At 41.7% G+C, this 18,683-nt stretch overlaps 1 protein-coding gene across 2 annotated transcripts in view; it reads right to left on the bottom strand.

Annotated features, from left to right (window-relative positions):
* Positions 1–5,320: 5,320 nt before the first annotated feature.
* KCNMB2 (potassium calcium-activated channel subfamily M regulatory beta subunit 2) overlaps positions 5,321–18,683 on the bottom strand; it is a 325,777-nt gene continuing 312,414 nt past the window's right edge. For both annotated transcript variants that reach the window (XM_043996333.1, XM_043996332.1), the window contains exon 5: positions 5,321–7,122. In XM_043996333.1, coding sequence (XP_043852268.1) covers positions 6,838–7,122 — 285 coding nt within the window. In that variant the 3' untranslated portion in view covers positions 5,321–6,837. The remainder of the gene's footprint in view (positions 7,123–18,683) is intronic.

Genomic DNA, 18,683 nt, shown 5'->3' with positions numbered 1-18,683 from the left:
CCTTCCTCCCCTAGAGCTCGTGTCCTTTAGTGTAAGGTCTCTCTTCACTCAACTTCTGGGCTCATTTTGTGGTGCTGGCCCTGGGGGGCAGGCAGAATTGTCAGTGATGGTTCTGAAGTCACTTGACGAATTTGGGCCTTCGGTTTCTCTATTTGCAAAAAATGAAAGGATTAGACTTATTGTGTCTAGGTTTTCCCTCTGACCTCCAACTCTCTGATCCCATGAAGCTGCTGCAGCCCTTTCAGACAGCTCTTGTAGGAAGTTTGTCCTGGAAGAAATAATTTGGCCACTGTGAAGGCTGTTTCCAGCAAAGGATCAAGAGCTAGAAGAGATTTGCAAAATGAGTCCAGCTCTCTCATTTGACAAATAAGGAAATCAAGGATGGGATGGTCAAGTGACTTGCCCAGGGTCATGCAATGAGTAAGCATCTGTGGCGGTCCACTGGTCCCATGGCCTCTTCCACATTTGGACATTCCTCTTGGAGAATTCTCACTGGCACTTCTCTGCAATCCCCCACAGGCTTCCTTAAAGTCATGGTTTCTGATTCCTTGCCCCTTCCCTTCATTCCCCCTTTTAAATGCATCACTCTTTCCTCACCCTCCCACTCTGCAGAATCGATTGATTCCTCAGTGTAACAAAATGGCAGAGATGCAGCAAGCATCCAGGGACTCTAGGGACATTGCTCCATCATTAGCCTATATAGGTCAGTGAAAGAGGACAGTGGTCTTGGAGTTGTAGGATCAGGGTTCAAATCCTGCCTTTGCCTACCGTGTGACCTTGGGAAAGTCATTTCACCTCTGTTGGCCTCAGTTTCATTATCCATGAAATGAGGGGGGTGGTTTTAAACTAGATGACCTCTAAGTTCCCTTCCCACTCCTCTGATCCTGGGATAACATCTAGAGGGGAACTTTTCTTACCCATGGTGTTAACTGGTGGTTTGAAATGCATTTGGAAGTGAACTTGGTAGGTTGAATGCTATGTAAGAAATGCTGTAAGTTTGAGCCCATTCTTCCCAGGGATTGAGAAGGGATAGAGAAGAGTGTGCCCCTCCAGTTTTTTAGAGAAATTTTTATATTTTACCCTGACTATATCTTCAAAGTAGATATAGGGTGGCACATGGATAGAATGCTGGTCCTGGAGTCAGGAAGATCTGAGTTCAAATCTGGAATCTTACTAGCTGTTGACCCCGAGCAAATCATTAACCTCTCTCTGCCTGCCTCAGTTTCCACAAATGTAAAGTGGGAATAATAACAACACTAACATCTTGGGGTTGTCGTGAGAATCAAAATGAGATACTATTTTTAAAGTGCTTAGCACAGTACCTGGCACTATATAAATGCCTATTCTTTTCCCTATAGAATAGAAACTTGTTGAGCATAATAACTGTTCTGTTTTGTCTTTGCATCTCCTCTACCTAGCACAGTAACCTGGTAAATGGTAGGGACTTAATAAGTAATTGACTATATAGATGAAAAAAAAAAAGAAAATACCAGAGACTCTAGAAATTAAATTATTTACCCAGGGTCACACAGCAAGGAAGTGTCAGAGGTTAGATTTGAACCTTGATCTTCCTCACTCCAACTATCTTCCAAATTGACATTGCCTTTTACTATAGAAATCTATAGTGTGTTATAAAGCACCTACTAGTTTTAATAAGAAACAGAATCTTGAGGGGCAGCTAGGTGGCACAGTGAATAAAGCTGTGGATTCAGGAAGATCTGAGTTCAAATTTAGCCTCAGACACTTGACACTTACTAGCTGTGTGACCCTGGGCATGTTACTTAACCCTCATTGCCCTGCAAAAATAAGTTAAAAAATAGAAAAAAAAAGAAACAGAATCTTGGCCTGGATATACTGTTGATAGACATAAGTAGAGTGGAGTGACTGGGGTTTTGCCCTGGGATGTTTGAAATTCAGGGGCACACTTCCCCCTTCACCTTATTGTTCTTCTAGACTTGGTGATTCTCCACTGTCTCTGAATGAAGGTCCTTTACATCTGAAGCACAATTGTCTCCTTTCCCCAGGCTTCTCTTGGAGGTAATCTCCCCAGCTGTGGTCTCTCTCACATAGATTCCTGTTCCTATAAAGGTCTATCCTTGACAGCCCCACCCTCCAGTCAACCTTTTGCTTGGCCTAGGCTCCAGAATAGCTAACTATAGCTCTGAAACGACTTTGACACAGTGTGACATTCCTGAAGGTCTTATGCTTTAAATGAGTATAAACGGCCTCTCTCTTCTACCTCTCCTGGTTGTTTGGACATGGTATGATTAGATTTCCTGTCCTCTCTGTGAAGTCAATGACGGGTCTTGAGAAGAACATCTTAGTCAGCCATGATTTCCTTTCCTGTCTATAAACCTGGATACATACTAGATAATGCCCAGAAAGTGCTAGGAGAGGAACCTGGTATAGTGAATTGAAGGCAGATTTTAGAGATAGGAAGACCAGGGTTCAAGTCCTACTTCTGACCCGTAGGGACTGTATGACCCTGGACAAGTCACTTAACCAGTAAGTATTCTAGTCACTAAGATTAAGTTTCAGAACAGCTGCTAATTTGTATTGGTAGAGTTCTTTTATCAGGAATTTCCTATGCCAATGAGATCATAGGTTGGGTCCAAATATGTATAGAGAAGACTAGACAGGCAGCTGATGCTATGAAACACAGAATCTCACCTTGCTTTGTTAAATTAGAATAAAGGAAAACAAAAAGGAAGATAGTGACCCTTGGGAAGAAAAAGAGCCCTCCTCTGCCTCTACTCATATATCCTTCTCCCCCTTTTAATTGCCTAAACTACATGCGAGGAACTTACTTTTCAGGGGTGAGGGATGTTCCCCCTCCAAATTTAGTACTGAGTATTCCTTTCTAATTATTGTTTTTTTTTTAACCTGGCTTCATCCAATTACTCAAGTTATTTTCCCATCCCACAGATCTCTTTCTTAATGTCACTGAGATGATTCTAGCCTACAGTTAAGTGTCAAGATGCGTCACTCACAGGAATGCTGGTGGAGTGTTTACAGCCAGGTATGTGGGAAGATATGTGGTGTCCACGTCACATGCAGACACTTGATTTCATTGTCGTCAGAAAGTAGGGGGGCATTCTGGCCCTCCAAATGTCAGCCACTCAGTCTAAGAGCTATTTTATCATTACCTCTTCCAGTCATTATAGTCAGTCAACATTTGGCCGGTGGCTTTTTGGAGATCCATCTCATTTTTCTTAAACCATTTGCTAACAGTCACTGATGTATTTACAATTTTTCCCCCCTGGGTTTTGAGATGATTGCGTCTGGGGAAGTGGAAATCAATGAAGTATTAGATAGGATGTGGGGACTGAATAATGGAAGTAATTTGGAATCTCAGACATCTCGTGTGGGAGAGTCAGCACTATGGAATCATGAAGAGGTCCACACATTGCTTCTGGCTGATAAAATGAACACCGTGTGCCCTGAAATTTAGGCAAGTATTTGAGAATGGGACATAGAAGCCTGCCTTTGAACCCCTAGATCTCCATGGTCCTAAAGGACTGAGTTCTATATAGTCAGCCTCTTAGCCCACTTAGAATGTTGGGATTTTAGAACAAAAGGGAATAGATGATCAAGTATGACTCCCCCCTCACCTTTTTTCTAATTTCACTGGTATAGGGAATTTCTAGGAGAGGAATTTACCTCTATTAATGAAGGCCAACACCTTTTCTAAAACTGCTAGTCTTGGGGGGAGGGAACTGAGACTTGTCCAGGGTCACACAGTCAGTATTTGTCAGAGGAAGGATTTGAACACAAATCTTCCTGACTCTGAGGCTAGCCCTTTATTCACTGTGGCACATGGTCAAAATCCATTTTATAGATGGCCCATGTATGTAATTGGAGGCAAACCTGAGACTGGAACCCTGATTCTAGTTCATTATATGGTGTAGTTCCTTGTACTTCCTTCACTCTTTTAAAGTATCCTTGGTACCTCTTTTATCTATAAGATGCCACAGAAATGCAAACTTTTTGAGGACAAAGATTTAGGTTTTGTTTATGTATCGCTAACATCTAACATAATGCTTGGTACATTGTAGGTGCTTAATATATATTTGCTGATTGACTGAAGGCATTCATATCAAGGACAATGGCTATTTCCATAGCATAGTAAACTACTCTTTTGTTCTACCCATGCTGTCTCTTCCAGCCAACTAACTCCTAGAAGAGGAAGGAACTCCTTGGAATTAGTATGAAGTAAGGCTACATTAGCCCATCTGGACTTTCTTTTTTGGTGTCATTGCTTGGAGAACACTTCATATTGACTTGAAGTACGAGTTGGGAAACTCTTTCCAAAAACCAAAACCAAAACCAAACCCAAAACCAAACACCAAACAAACCTTAAAGGAGAATTCTTCTTTCAATATCACCAACATCTCACTTACTCTTGGCCCACTCATAGAAGAGCACAGCATTCTTCTGAGCCCCCCTTTTGCTTTAGAGTCATAAAGATTTCTCATCTATTGTTACTATGTTGTCCTTTCTGTGTGATCAAAGTGTTCAATCTGATTTCCCAACTCTATTCACGTGTGTGTGTGTGTGTGTGTGTGTGTGTGTGTGTACAGAGATCAGAGCCACAACCAGGGTGGGATAACTGGAACATTATCCAGGGTGATAAATTTAGAGGGTTCTTTCATATGTGCAGTCCTTTAGCAACAGAGTAACACTAGAACTTTCTTAATAATTCTTAGAGCACTAGATAAAGTAGGAAATGACTAGCTGGAAACTGTAAGTTCCTCTTCTTCTCTCCTTTGTTTTTTCCCCCCACCCCCTTTAGCCTTCCCCCCACCATGGTAGCTTTTCTAGTAGCAGCCTTGTGTTATCGTCCTAGGGCATCCCCTCACCTCCTTCCCCTAGTCAGCTGTGGAGGGTGGGGCACTGTGTGTGCTTCATGATTCTAACTCTAGGTGCTGTTTATGGTACCTACCTTGGGTCTCTAAATTTCTAGTTATGGCTCTGTTATGTCTTTTTTTTTTTTTTTTTTAGTGAGGCAATTGGGGTTAAGTGACTTGCCCAGGGTCACATAGCTAGTAAGTGTTAAGTGTCTGAGGTCAGATTTGAACTCAGGTACTCCTGACTCCAGGGCTGGTGCTCTATCCACTGCGCCACCTAGCTGCCCCTCTGTTATGTCTTAAAAGTGCTTTTATTAATCAACCATGAAAAAAAGTCAACTCTATAAATCCATAGGTTCTTGGCACTTTTCAGTGGTTAAAAATTTGTTTGTGAACTCAGAATACAAGAGCTTTTCAAACCTGGCAGCTTTAACAGAATTTGTTTCTTTTTATTTTTAATTATACACTGGAACCTTGATTATACCCCAGGGATTTATTTGCTTAAGAAAAGTCAAACTATGGATTACAAGATTGAAGATTATTTTCCACCTCATCAGATTAATTTGACTGTTCACTCCACAAGTATGATTTGTAAAACCTTGTATTAGCTAAAAAGTTTTCAATACTATATTACAAAAAAGTACTTAAATATGGATGAGACTGATTGAAGATGGTGTTTTCTCTCTGTTCTGTTACTGAGGCTTGAGGGGAGGGGAAGCAGGATGTTCTCATTTAGAATCAATCTCTCATTGATTTCCCAGAACACAGTAATTAATCGGGGTGCTAATAGATACAATCTCAAATCCATTATTCAGTTCAAGAGTCAGTTAAGAAAAAAGGTTGAGACTGCTTATAAAATATAACAAAAGGAAGGGATTGTAAATAGAAAAATAAAATATGCAGAGGAGAGAAATATTCTGAGCACATTGCTTTAAGATCCCCACAGAGAAAACAGATCAAGTAAGAGATATCACATTCTCTTGCCTGCCTACAAATCTTTTACCATCTCTTTCTGACACATCTCCTCTTTAAGAAAGGATTCCAATAAGCTTTACCTACTTAACAGCATGTTAATGTCCAAAATGGTGCATGCTGTTGAACAGCTCCCTTGAGAGATGTTGACAATTAATAGGAAGGGAGACTTCCAGTGCCAACATCTGTGCACTCAAGTCCGACCTTATGGGTGACCATCACCATTCACTCAAATCTTAGGACAGGCAGCCCTTATCTGGTATCATCCCCTCCCCTCTTAGCAGGTCTATGACTGGGATCAAAGCTATTCTTTTTCTCCCTAAAAGACATATAGTGGTTACAATTATGTGACTAGTGAGACATTTTCAATTGTTAAAAAGCTAATGGTTGTTTTGAGTAAAAAATAATAAAAAATATAGGTGACCACTTTTATTTCATCTTTACAGTGATATGGTAGCAATACAAGGAAAATGGTGAATACCCTTGCTGAAGGTATCCTGGTCCCATCTTTTGCTAGAGGGTTCAGTTTGGAGAAAAAGAAAAGGAATTTTTTTTTCTTTTTTCTTTTTTTTTTGGCTGCAGCTTTGGTAAACAATGAATGACAAGATACATTGCAGAGATGTCTCTGGGAGAGTGAGAGAGAGGATGACTCCGAACACAGAATATACCACACCACGTTCATTGACAAAGCTTGACAAATGATTCACACTGCATCCTATCTTGGTGGAAGGGGAGAAGGAAGTGCTAGTGTCACCAGGAAAACAAACGAACGAGCGAACGAACCGAGAGGATGAAAACGACCAACACCAAACTGTGGGGATCCTCCACCCCGTCTTCTACAGAATAGAAACATCACATTTGCATATCAAACAGCAGCTGCATTATTGCTCTATGGATCGGAATCGAATAAGGAACTCATAATAGACGACACGTTACAAACTTAAGGTTCTTTGGTGAAGAATGAGAGAAACCAGTATTTGCACGTTAAAGAAAACCCTTGTCCCGGCTGGCCTGGCCTCTATCTGTTGATCCGCTGGATACGTTCGCAAAGCAAGGAGAGGTACTGCGTGAGTTTCACCATGGCCACAATTGCCACGCCCCCACTCATCATGCACGTGGGCCAGAAGAGTGAATGGAACAGCACGTTGGAGCTGTAGAGTTTGGTTAAGATGACGCTCTTCTGGATGCCAGATGGGTCGGAAAAGCAGGAGAAACGCTGGTACTTCCTGAAGTTCTCCATCACCACATTCACCACGGACAAGGACTCTTCGAAATTCTTGCCACACTTGGGTATGTAAGAACACTGTAAAGAAATGGAGGGAGGCTCGCTGAGATGCATTATTTCTTTTTTACCCCCCTTGTCTGATTATATGACCATAGATTTAGAGTTTGTAGGGGTAGTGGGAATGAGCACTGGGCTTCAGGAGGGCTTGGGCTCAAGATTTTCTTCAGTGGGACTATGGACAAGGATCTGACCATGTCCTCGGAGCTTCAGGAACTCCCTCTGTGTCCTGGGTAAAATCTAAACTCTTCTGTTTGGAATTTGAAATCCTTCACAATCTATCTTGGGAATTTCCAGTCTGATTCCATGGTCTTCCCCAGCATACATTTTACATTCGAGTCATCTCGCTTTATTTACTTGCTATCCCCCTTCAACAACATGCGGTCTCCTTTCTCTGCTACTATGTACAAACCTTCCCTTTCCTTCCCTTCTTGGAAGTTCTAACTCTCTTAAGGGCTCATTTCAAATGCTAATGCCAACAAGAGGCCTTTGGGGATCTTCCTTACTTGCTAGTGCTTTGGTGCCTGTCTTTCCCTATTCCCTGAAAATCATTCTTATTTACTTCATATATATCTTTTGTATATATCTATATCTCTTGTATATCTACATATATCTTGTGCATGTGTATCTACATATGTTTACATACATCCTGTATATATGTGTGTATATATTTATTACATATATATACACACACACACACACACACACACACACACATACATAACACACATATACACAGAGCTAATTGGTGCAGTAGATAGAGCACTGGGCTTGGAGTGAGGAAAGCCTGAATTAAAATGTGACACTTCCTGGTTGTGTGGCCCTGAGCAAGTCATTTAACCCATTTACTTCAGTTTCCTCATCTGTAAACTGGACATAATAACAGCACCTACACTGAAGGGCTGTTGTAAGTATCAAATAAGATTGTAATTGTAAAATGCTTAGCACGGTGCCTGGCACGTAGTAAGTGGTGTAGGAATGCTGGCTCTTATTGTTATTACCTTATATTTACTTATTAGTATATATGTTGTATTTCTCCAGGAGAATCTGTACTCATGGAGAGCAAGGACTCTTGCTTTTGTCTCTGTATGCTCAGCACTTACCACAGTGCCTTATACATAGGGGGAGCTTGATAAATGTATAATGTAAATGTATGTATAATTGTATTATACATCATATACATGTGTATGTAAATGGATGTGTAAGTGAATTTCTTTGAGCCTCACATTCTTTGTCTCTTTGTGATGAGAGGAGGAGATTGAACAAGGAGGTTTCTTTAAGTCATTTTGGATGAGCTTTCAGCACAGTATTTAAAACACGTGATGAGTCCTTCTCCCTAAAATGTGTGGATGTGACCATTAGTAAGAAGGCAAAGACAACTCCTGATTGGTTTCCAGTGACTCAGATGATTTGCTAGGATGGAGCAGTAAGAGACTTAAGACTAGGACATAGGAAGAGAGTGAAAAACATCCATTAAGGATTTACTATGAGGTAGCTGTGACATGGTCACTACAGACCCAACCTTAGAGCCAGGATCCCGCATCTTTAGCATACTGACTGTGTGACTCTGGGCAGGTCACAATCTCTGAGTGCTTTAAGCAACTCTCTAACACTCAAAGTTTCAGAGAAGAAGCTGACTTGTCTTCGTTTAGAGAGATTCCTCATTCAGAAGTTTCCCATGTTGGTGAAATGATAAGTCTAGTACTTATATCCACCATGTGCCTAGCACATGTATAAGTTCTAGGGATACAAATAGAAAAGTGAGACAGCTTCTGTTCTGAAGCAACTAACATTCAAAATAGAGGAGCTAGCACAACTGCATTGCAGGTGATGAGAACTAGTGGACCTCTGGTATCACTGGAAAGCCATATCCCTCACCAATGGCTGGCAGAAGGACACTAGTGGGCGCAAGGGTTGGAATAGAGTGAGGTTCTGAGTTATCTTTAGTTTCAGTAGGGATAGATTTTTCCAGGAGGGTGGGGGAGCAGGGAAGAGAAAACCAGTATCCAGCTGAGAAATGTGTTCAGTCCCTGGTGGGAACTGGGCAGTAGGTGCTGGGGAAGGGGAGAGGAAAGTCTTTGGTTTTCTGAGACCCACTTCTTCTGTATCCTTATCCCACCAACAGGCGTCTGGGAAGTGGGCAGTCTGGGGGAAGGGAAGCAAAGATTTTTGGATCTCTCTGATCCTTCTGGGCTCTTGGGCCACTTGTCTGGGCAAAGCAAGGGAAAAGAAGACTACTTAGTATTATTGGGAGTTTTTCAGACAATGGAAAGGGGACTGCCTGTCCGATAGTTTCAAATTCTGTTTTTCTTTCAGGTGGAGTCTAAACCATAGGATGGTAGTAAAATACTGGAAGGGTCTGTATAAGATGCTATGAAGGAAAGCTTTTGGTGTTTTCAGTATCTCTTTATTGGCTCCCGAGAATAATGTGCACATTCTGCATTTTCTGTGGGGCAAAATGAAGGCTCTCCTCTCTCTATATGCATTTGTTACCTTGAGTGTTTTTGTAGGAATTGAAGATCCTGTTACCCACATGTGTGGAAACCAGACAGGAATATGCAGACATTTCATAGAGTAAATTCTCTACAGGGGTATATTACACCAAAGAATCTTGACCTTTCAGGTCAGTCCCTTCAGTTCAACCTAGTTAATGTGAGACCAGAACTTAGGTGGTCCTGGGCTCTGGATTACATGTAAAATGGGTATAATTATATGTCTGCTTACAGGCTTGTTGTGAAGACCAAATCAGATTCTGTGTGTAAAGTGCTAAATGTCAGTTATTATGAAGCAACACCAGTGTCCAATTCATTCTTTGACAATAGCATCTTTATTGTTAGAATTTCCAGGGGATAATTCTGTTCTAAAATGATCAAGACTGCAGGGGAAAATGTGTTATATAATAGGTCTACCTTTTGACTATTGATTTAATTCACATGACTCTCCAAATGAATGCTTTTTGTCACAAGCAGGTGTTTGGTACTTCCATTCTAGTCCTCACTGGGTGAATAGAGAATCACTGTGCTGAAGAACCTCTTCCAGATGATGTTGTCCAACCCTGTCTTTGACAAGTAAGCAAACTGAGGAGCAGAGATGGGAAGGGACTGACCCAAGATCACATAGCAAGTTAGTGTTACAGGCAGGCCTATAGCCCAAGTGGTTTTTGTCCAATTCTCCTTCAATTGTACTACAGGCCAAGGACAGTGCATGGCATGACTGGGAGTCAGAGACTCTGGGCTTAAAACCTTGTTCTATTGCTGCTTGCATGAGATCAGCACACCAGTTAATCTCACTGAGCCTCAGTTTCCTCACTTATAAAATGGGGGGGGGGTCAGACTGCATAATCTCCAAGGTCTTGTCTAGCTCTGTGTCTGTGGTCCTAAAGTGTCCAAGGCAACCATGTTCAAATGCAAAAAAAACAAACCACTGACTGGTTGTTTTGACTGTTCCAGAGGAAGAGTAACTTTGGTTCTGAATTGGCTTTTGTTTAGCCTTTGGGGTGATGGTAATTTATTGGCTGTATTACTTTTAGAAAGCAAGTCCAGTGTCCCTCTGGTGGGCTACTTCAGGTATGCCATTTAGAATGGACACTCCCTAGTGAATGCTAAAGAGTGTTCCCAAGACCTGTGGAGTGTGGTTAATGAGCCTTTTAACATACATGATAACTTGCTGTGAGCATGGCCCATATGAGCATCAGGGCAGGGTAAGAACTATTTAACTCAACTGACATGCCTGAGAGGCTCCACCTTTTAGTTTCTCCTCTCTCTCTCTCCCTTCCCTCCCTCTCTGTTTCTCTATTTCTCTCTCTGTCTCTCTCTCCCCTTGTCTCTCTCCCCCTTTCTCATTTCTCTTTTCCTTCCTCTCTCTTTTTCTGTCCTTTTCCACTCCTCTCTCCCATCCTCCTTCTCTTTCTCCCTTCCATGCCCATCTCTTCCTTTCCCCTTCCTTTCTCTCTCCCTCCTTTTTCTCCTCCTCTATGTGTCTCCCCTCCCTCTCTTGTCCTCGATTTCTATCTCTTTCCCATTCTCTCTTTCTCCCTTTCCCTCCTATGTTCTTTCATTCTCTCTGTATCTCTTTCTCTGCCTATCTCTGTCTCTATGTCTCTGTCTCCCTGTCTTTGTCTCTCTCTCCCCCCCAACTTCTCTCTGTCTTTCTCTCCCTCCCTCCCTCCCTCCCTCCCTCCCTCCTGTCTTTTGACTCTCCTGCTGACTTTTCCTCTTCCTTTTAGTATATCTTCCTTTCGCCTCTCCCCTCTCTTACTTTTCCTCTTCTCTTCTTTCCCCTAACAATTGGTCATAATATGGAACTTCATTATTTTGCAGGTAAGGGATAGAATCCTCCCTTCTCCACCACAATTAACAAGATGCTTAACCCTGATACCTTTATCAAGTAGAAACAGCACTTACTATATTTACTGAATCAAATCTCATGTTCCTGCTTCTTAATTTTAAAAGCAAATTAATTGAACATTTTACATTTTTTTTGAGGGGCAATGGGGGTTAAGTGACTTGCCCAGGGTCATACAGCTAGTAAGTGTCAAGTGTCTGAGGCCGGATTTGAACTCAGGTACTCCTGACTCCAGGGCCGGTGCTCTATCCACTGTGCCACCTAGCTGCCCCCAACATTTTACATTTTTCTAAGAAAAAATATTACTTTTTTATTTGTGTGTTCCTTGATGTCCTCTCCTTCCTTGTGTTAGTGAGGAAAAAAAAAACCTGTTTTCCAGTCCCTTCCTAGTTTATATAATGCTAAACAATTTTTCTCTTTTTTTTTTTTTCACTGAACCAACTGTCCACTGAAGAGATGAGCCTGTGGATTGAGTGAAGTTCTTGTGGCCTTAGCATGGATCATGGTTAATTCTGTCCTAGAGTTTATGGGGCTAAGGAAAAAAGAGATGTTTTTTTTTTCTTTGTAGTCAGGATATATAATTTTATTGGTGTAAGAAGCTACTGAAGAGGAAATTTTGCCAAAGTATGATGGCACTGGATTTTCAACCTATGGCTTTAGAGAGTTGCCCAGGGTCACACAGTCAGCATGTATCAGGGATGGGACTTGAGCTCTGGCATCCCAGACTTCAAGGCTACTTCCATGTTCACTATGCCATGCTGCCTGGAAGGGAAAACGGGTTGGTTTTTGCTTGCTCTTTTCACTGACTTTCCTGATGGGGCCCAAGGACCATGGTGCCATGGAGGGGCGTGACCTTTTCCAGAGTTACCAAATGAACCTTCCCTTGATTGAACCAGATTGAATGCTGAGCACTTTGCTTTTTTTTTTTTAAATGATTTCTTTTCTTTTCTTTTCTTTTCTTTTCTTTTCTTTTCTTTTCTTTTCTTTTCTTTCTTTCTTTCTTTTTTTTAGGTAGCTCTTAAGTGTCAAGTGTCTGAGGCTGAATTTGAACTCAGGTCCTCTTGAATCCAGGGCCAGTGCTTTATCCACTGAACCATCTAGCTGCCCCCAAGCACTTTGCTTTTGATCAGTGGAACCACATTCCATGAGGTGCATTCTATGCATCACTACCTTATCAGTTAGGAAGCAAACATTTATTAAATTGTGCTGCATGCCAGGGGGCAGTTAGGTAGTGAAGTGGATAGGGTATCAGGTCTAGAGTCAGGAAGACTCATCTTCCTGAGTTCAAATATGGCTGGAGACACTACTAGCTATGTGACCCTGGACAAGTCACTTGACCCTGTTTGCCACAGTTTCCTCATCTGTCAAATGAGCTGGAGAAGGAAATGGCAAGTGACTCCCTCCAGTACCTTTGCCAAGAAAACCCCAAATGCAGTCACAAAGAGTTGGACATGAATGAAAAATGTCTGAATAACTGAACGATGCACCAGGTACTGTGCTAAATTCTGGGTAAAAAAGAAAAGCAAAACATAGTCCCTGTTCTCAAGGAGCTTTTAGTCTAATGTACATTAATCAGCTAAGGATATAAATGCATCAGTAGTAAGGAGGCTGAGTTAGCTAGAGCATTACTGGGGGGTCTGCAAGCACTTCCACGAGGACCCAGTTTCTCAGGGAATTCAGTTCAATTCAAATGAATTTCAAAAATTGTTATGAAATGCGTACTATGTGTCATGTGTCCCTCAGGGAGCTTAAATTCTAATGGAGTTAAGAACTTAGAGTTAAAAACTAGCCTTTGACTATTTGGTCGTATCGCCTGAGACAAACATTTTCTTTTCTTCTGCAGTATTTGGACCCAATCCAGTTAGATGCTTGTTGGGGACAGATGGGACAGAAGTGGCCTCTGGGGAAGTTTGGAGTTACCTTTTTTAACTTTGCTTCCAACCCTGCAGCTACACAGAGGGATGATTTTTATTCAAGGAGATTAAAAAAAACATGCAATCTAATTAGTTGTATTTAGGAAAGGTCAAACCAGTACTGCCAATTCAGATAATGAATCCATGGGGGAGCCTTTTCCCAATCTTGGGTCAGGAGAGTTTATGAGAATAACCTCCCTTTTAGCAGGGTTCTGCGTCATCAAGCAGTCTCCCTAGTTCAAAACAAAAGGAGCCTCCATTAAAAGCGGCTCTTTTATTGCCACTCTCTTCTGAATGGTTCAACTTTAAAAAAATGGTTTGTAGGCAGGTAGAGCAGGTGGCAGAATGTTGGAGTCAGGGAGACTTGAGGCTGAATTCTGCCTCAGACATTTTCTAGCTGTGTGACCCTGGGCAAATCACTTCATTGCTCTCTGCCTCAGTTTCCTCATCTGTAAAATAGTATGTTAATAGCACTTACCTCACAGGGTTGTTGTAAGGATCAAATGAGGTAACCTATGTTACTTTCCTAATCTTAAGGTGCCATATAAATGCTAACTAGTATTATTATTGCATACCCCAGCTTATTTATTATTATACTATATTTTTTATTATTATGGAGTATTACATGTCCAGAACTGGAGTATTATGTCCAATGGAACATCCAGAATGGAGTGCAATATAGCCTGACTGAGTCAGAGGACAATGAGACCATCCCCTCTCTAGTCCTGCATACTATGTCCTTCAGTGCCCTCTGAGATTTCATGAGCCCTTTTGGCCACCATGGTCACTCTTGACCCAGCAATCAGATTTCCCCCTTTCACTTTTTTTTTTTGGTGAGGCAATTGGGGTTAAGTGACTTGCCTAGGGTCACACAGCTAGTAAGTGTCAAGTGTCTGAGGTCCTCCTGAATCCAGGGCCAGTGCTTTATCCACTGTGCCACCTAGCTGCCCCTCCCCCTTTCACTTTTGAAAGTGGTTGAAATTGGTTTTACTTCAAAGGTCTTCCATGTTGACTCAGCCACTCTGAATCCTATTTGATTATGGACTTTGAGAAATTACCTGTTGTAATTTGATGGGATGTGCTTCCTGAAGGCAAACCCCATTTATTTTACTGTCAGGTCGTAAGTGAATATCCTTTTAAAAAGGAGAGGTGGATGGCACAACGGATAGAGCGTTGGACTTGGAATCAGGAAGACTCATCTTCATGAGTTCAATTCTAGCCTCAGACACTTACTAGCTGTGGGACCCTGTTTGCCTCAGTTTCCTTATCTGTAAAATGAGCTGGAGAAGGATATGGCAAATATTCCAGGATCTTTGTCAGAAAACCCCAAATGGGGTCATGGAGAGTCAAGCACAACTGAAACAACTCAACAACAACAACAACAACAACAACAAGACGTTTGGCACAGTGCCTAGAGTGGTGGACTTGGGGTTGGGAAAACCTGGATTTGGTTCTTGCCTTGGACACGTGAGCTGTGTGACGCTGAGCACATCACTATCCTCCCTGAGCCTCAGTTCCTCATCTGTTAAAAGGGGAAAATAATACTTGTAACATTTACCTTACAGAATGGTCCTGATGATTGAATGGAATGCTGTATCTAAACCTTAAAGAACTCTATTTTTGACAGTTGTTATTTAAAAAAAAACCCAAAACTTCATGATATGGTGAAAAGTATATTTGAGTTATAGTAAGAGTACCTGAGTTCGAATCCTAAACCCTGTTCTTTACTGACTGTGACTTCAGACGGGTCACTTGATCTCTTTAGGCCTCAATTTCTTCCTCTGTAAAATGAGATCATAAGGTTTGTACTTCCTACTTCTGGGGAAAGTACTTTGTAAACTGCAAAGAGCTACAATTACAATGATATAGAAAGGGGGGAGGGAATCAACGTATATTAAGCACCTACTATGTGCCAGGTACTGTGTGTGCTAAGGATGTTTAAAAATATTATTTCATTTGACCCTATGATAGGTGCTGTTGTTTTCCTTATTTTACACTTGAGGAAACTGGGGTAAACAATGGTTAGATGACTTGTCCAGAGTAAAAAAGCTAGCAAGTGTCTGAGGTCAGATTTGAACTCAGATCTTCCTGACTTCAGGCTCACTTCCCTCTCAATTATGCCACTAGTTGCCTGGGAATTTTCACTAAATGATTCTCCCCTTTCCCCCTCCCACCCATTAAACTGTTTTCTTTCCTTATAGTGGCACAGAAAATAGAATAGATTTTGAACTGGAAGGGGCTCAAGAGCTCATCTAGTTAAATCCTCTAATTCTACACATCAAGAAATATTTTATAGAAGGGGAAAGTGACTCACTCATAGCCATCACAAGTAACAGAGCTCAAATTTGAATCCAGGACATCTGACTCCAAAATCTAGTACTTTTTCCCCTTTCTTTTCTTTTTTCTTTCTTTCTCTCTTTCTTCCTTCCTTCCTTCCTTCTGTCCTTCCTTCCTTCCTTCCTTCCTTCCTTCCTTCCTTCCTTCCTTCCTTCCTTCCTTCCTTCCTTCCTTCCTTCCTTCCTTCCTTCCTTCATTTCTTTCTTTCTTTCTGCAGGGCAATGGGGGTTAAGTGACTTATCCAGGGTCACACAGCTAGTAAGTGTCAAGTGTCTGAGACTGGATTTGAACTCAGGTCCTCCTGAATCCAGGACCAGTGCTCTATCCACTGTGCCACCTATCTGCCCCCAAATCTAGTACTTTTTCCCATTTCTTTCTTTCTTTTCTTTCTTTCTTTCTTTCTTTCTTTCTTTCTTTCTTTCTTTCTTTCTTTCTTTCTTTCTTTCTTTCTTTTCTTTCTTTTCTTTCTTTCTTTCTTTCTTTCTCTCTCTCTCTTTCTTTCTTTCTTTCTTTCTTTCAGGGCAATGGGGCTTAAGTGACTTGTCCAGGGTCACACAGCTAGTAAGTGTCAAGTGTCTGAGACTGGATTTGAACCCAGGTCCTCCTGAATCCAGGACCAGTGCTCTATCCACTGTGCCACCTAGCTGCCCCCAAATCTATTACTTTTTTGACAGCCTCTTACCAACAAATTAAGCAGCATCCCTGAGAAGGTGTGAATGGAGATGACAATGTGATGCAAACCATCCTTGGAGAAGCAAAATGAAGAGAAATATAGGCAGAGCTCTAGTTAGGAATTTTTGTACTTGGGACCAGGAGTGGCAGGTTGGGAGAGAGAATACCTGGTCTGAGGAAGTGTACCCTAAACTACCTGATGGTTTCTAGCCTAGAAGACTGGTTTGATTCCATGCTAGTAGCTGTTTGACTAGCGGGGAGATGAAACAGGCTGATGATGGTACTGTATGTGTCCTGTAAAACTTGGCATTCTCAGGCAAAGCTCCAGCTATCTCACCTTAGTTCTGATTCTGAATACTTTTTGTTGTTTTCTCTCTAAACAGACCATGGAGGGGTGAATTATGCAGAAGATTTTCCCAGACTGTTTACTATAGGAGGGAAGGGGTGATTTGGAGAAGAGAACTTTGTGTTCTGTCCCATCTGAGTGATGGCCAGACAGTCTTCGAGGACACAGGAGCCTCATTTTCTTTCACTTCTCCTGACTTTCAACATCCTATCACTATTTTTCCTTCTCTGAACTTGCTTTTTAAAGTTATTTGGTTTCTACTTTCAGTTTTTACTATTTGCCAAGCTGTGCTGCCGAAAATGCTTGGCAGAGCAAAGGGAAACAATATCCGACCACAATTAGGCACTAACCACCCTGCCAACATCCTTGCGCATCCCTCTCCAGAGCAAGCCCCATCCTTGCTCTGTTTACTTACACATTTTCACATTTATTACAGCATTCTGGCATGCTGAGGGATTATAAAAGGGAGCAAAACAAAAGGAATCACATCAGGAGATGAAAGTACTTTGGTACCCAGGGATGCTCAAACACCTGCAATTGTCTGAACTAGGCAGATCTAAGAATATTGATTTTCTGTTGCTGATTATGCCAACACTCAATCAAATAACAGTTGATATGATGTTTCCAGCAGATTTGGAAGAATGTGAGGGCCTAGAATTCCTGCCTTTCTTGGGTGCCCAGTGTATCCTTCTGGCCATTTGACTCTCATCTCCACCTCCTGAATACATACTTATATTCTCTCTCTCACACACACACACTTATATGCTTATATATATATACATATACATATATACATACATACATACAAACATACATATACACACACACACACACACACACACACACACACACATATATATGTACTTATATTCTTATAACCAGCTCAGTAGAGGAGTGACTGAGCTAATATTTTCCAACACCTGGTATTTCCCCAAAAGGGTTGGTCTGCAAATGGTCTCAGCTACTCCTTGATAAGCACTTTAACTTTGAATATGTGAATTTTGGGGGTCAGACTTTGGAGGTTCTGTGTCCTCCCTCTTAGAGCATCTATTTCCTACATGCTGGAAACCTGCTCTGTGTCTGTCTCTTGCTAGGGAACCGATCAGAGGCACATAGATTTAAAACTGGATGGGATCTTGGAGGTCAGCTAGTCCCGTGCCCTTATTTTAAACACACGGAAATTGTGACCCGGGCAGTTAAGTGATTTGCACAAGGTCACACCTGTTGTAAGTAGTGGAGCTGGGGAAATCAAATTAACCATCACTATTGAAGGGTGTCCCAATTTACTGCCTGTCTGGCTCCTCTTGGAATCTCTATGTTCTAAGATGCCCTAGGCTGGAGCTCTCCTCTCTGGCTTCTACTCCTTGCTACTTCAAACTCATCCAAGTCAGCCCAGTCTCTCTGGAATCCCTAGTCCATTCTTCTCTGCCCTTTCAATGTGTTCTATTGTTAACCTATTTTTTTATATTAGGCCTGAGCCCTACTCCCTAAAATTACACACACTCTCTCTCTACACACACACACACAGACACACAGACACACACACACACACACATGCATATATAATGTTTACTTATATTGTTGTTGTTGTTGAGTTGTTTCAGTTATGTCTGAGTCTTCATTACTCCATTTGGGATTTTCTTGGTAAAGACACTGGAGTGGTTTGCCATTTTTTCTCCATCTCTTTTTTTTTTTTTTTTTTTGCAGGGCAATTGGGGTTAAGTGACTTGCCAGGGTCACACAGCTAGTATGTGTCAAGTGTCTGAGGTCAGATTTGAACTCAGGTCCTCCTGACTCCAGGGCCGGTGCTCTATCCATTGCACCACCTAGCTGCCCCTTCTCCATCTCATTTTACAGAAGAGGAAAATGAGGCAAACAGGGTTAAGTGACTTGTCCAGGGTCAAACAGCTAGTGAGTGTCTGAAGCCTGATTTGAACTCAGGTCTTCCTGACTCCAGGCCCTGTGCTCTA

The sequence above is a fragment of the Dromiciops gliroides genome, chromosome 3 (genome assembly GCF_019393635.1).
Source record: "Dromiciops gliroides isolate mDroGli1 chromosome 3, mDroGli1.pri, whole genome shotgun sequence".
Taxonomy (NCBI): Eukaryota; Metazoa; Chordata; class Mammalia; order Microbiotheria; family Microbiotheriidae; genus Dromiciops; species Dromiciops gliroides.
This window is presented reverse-complemented; position numbering and strand designations above follow the sequence as displayed.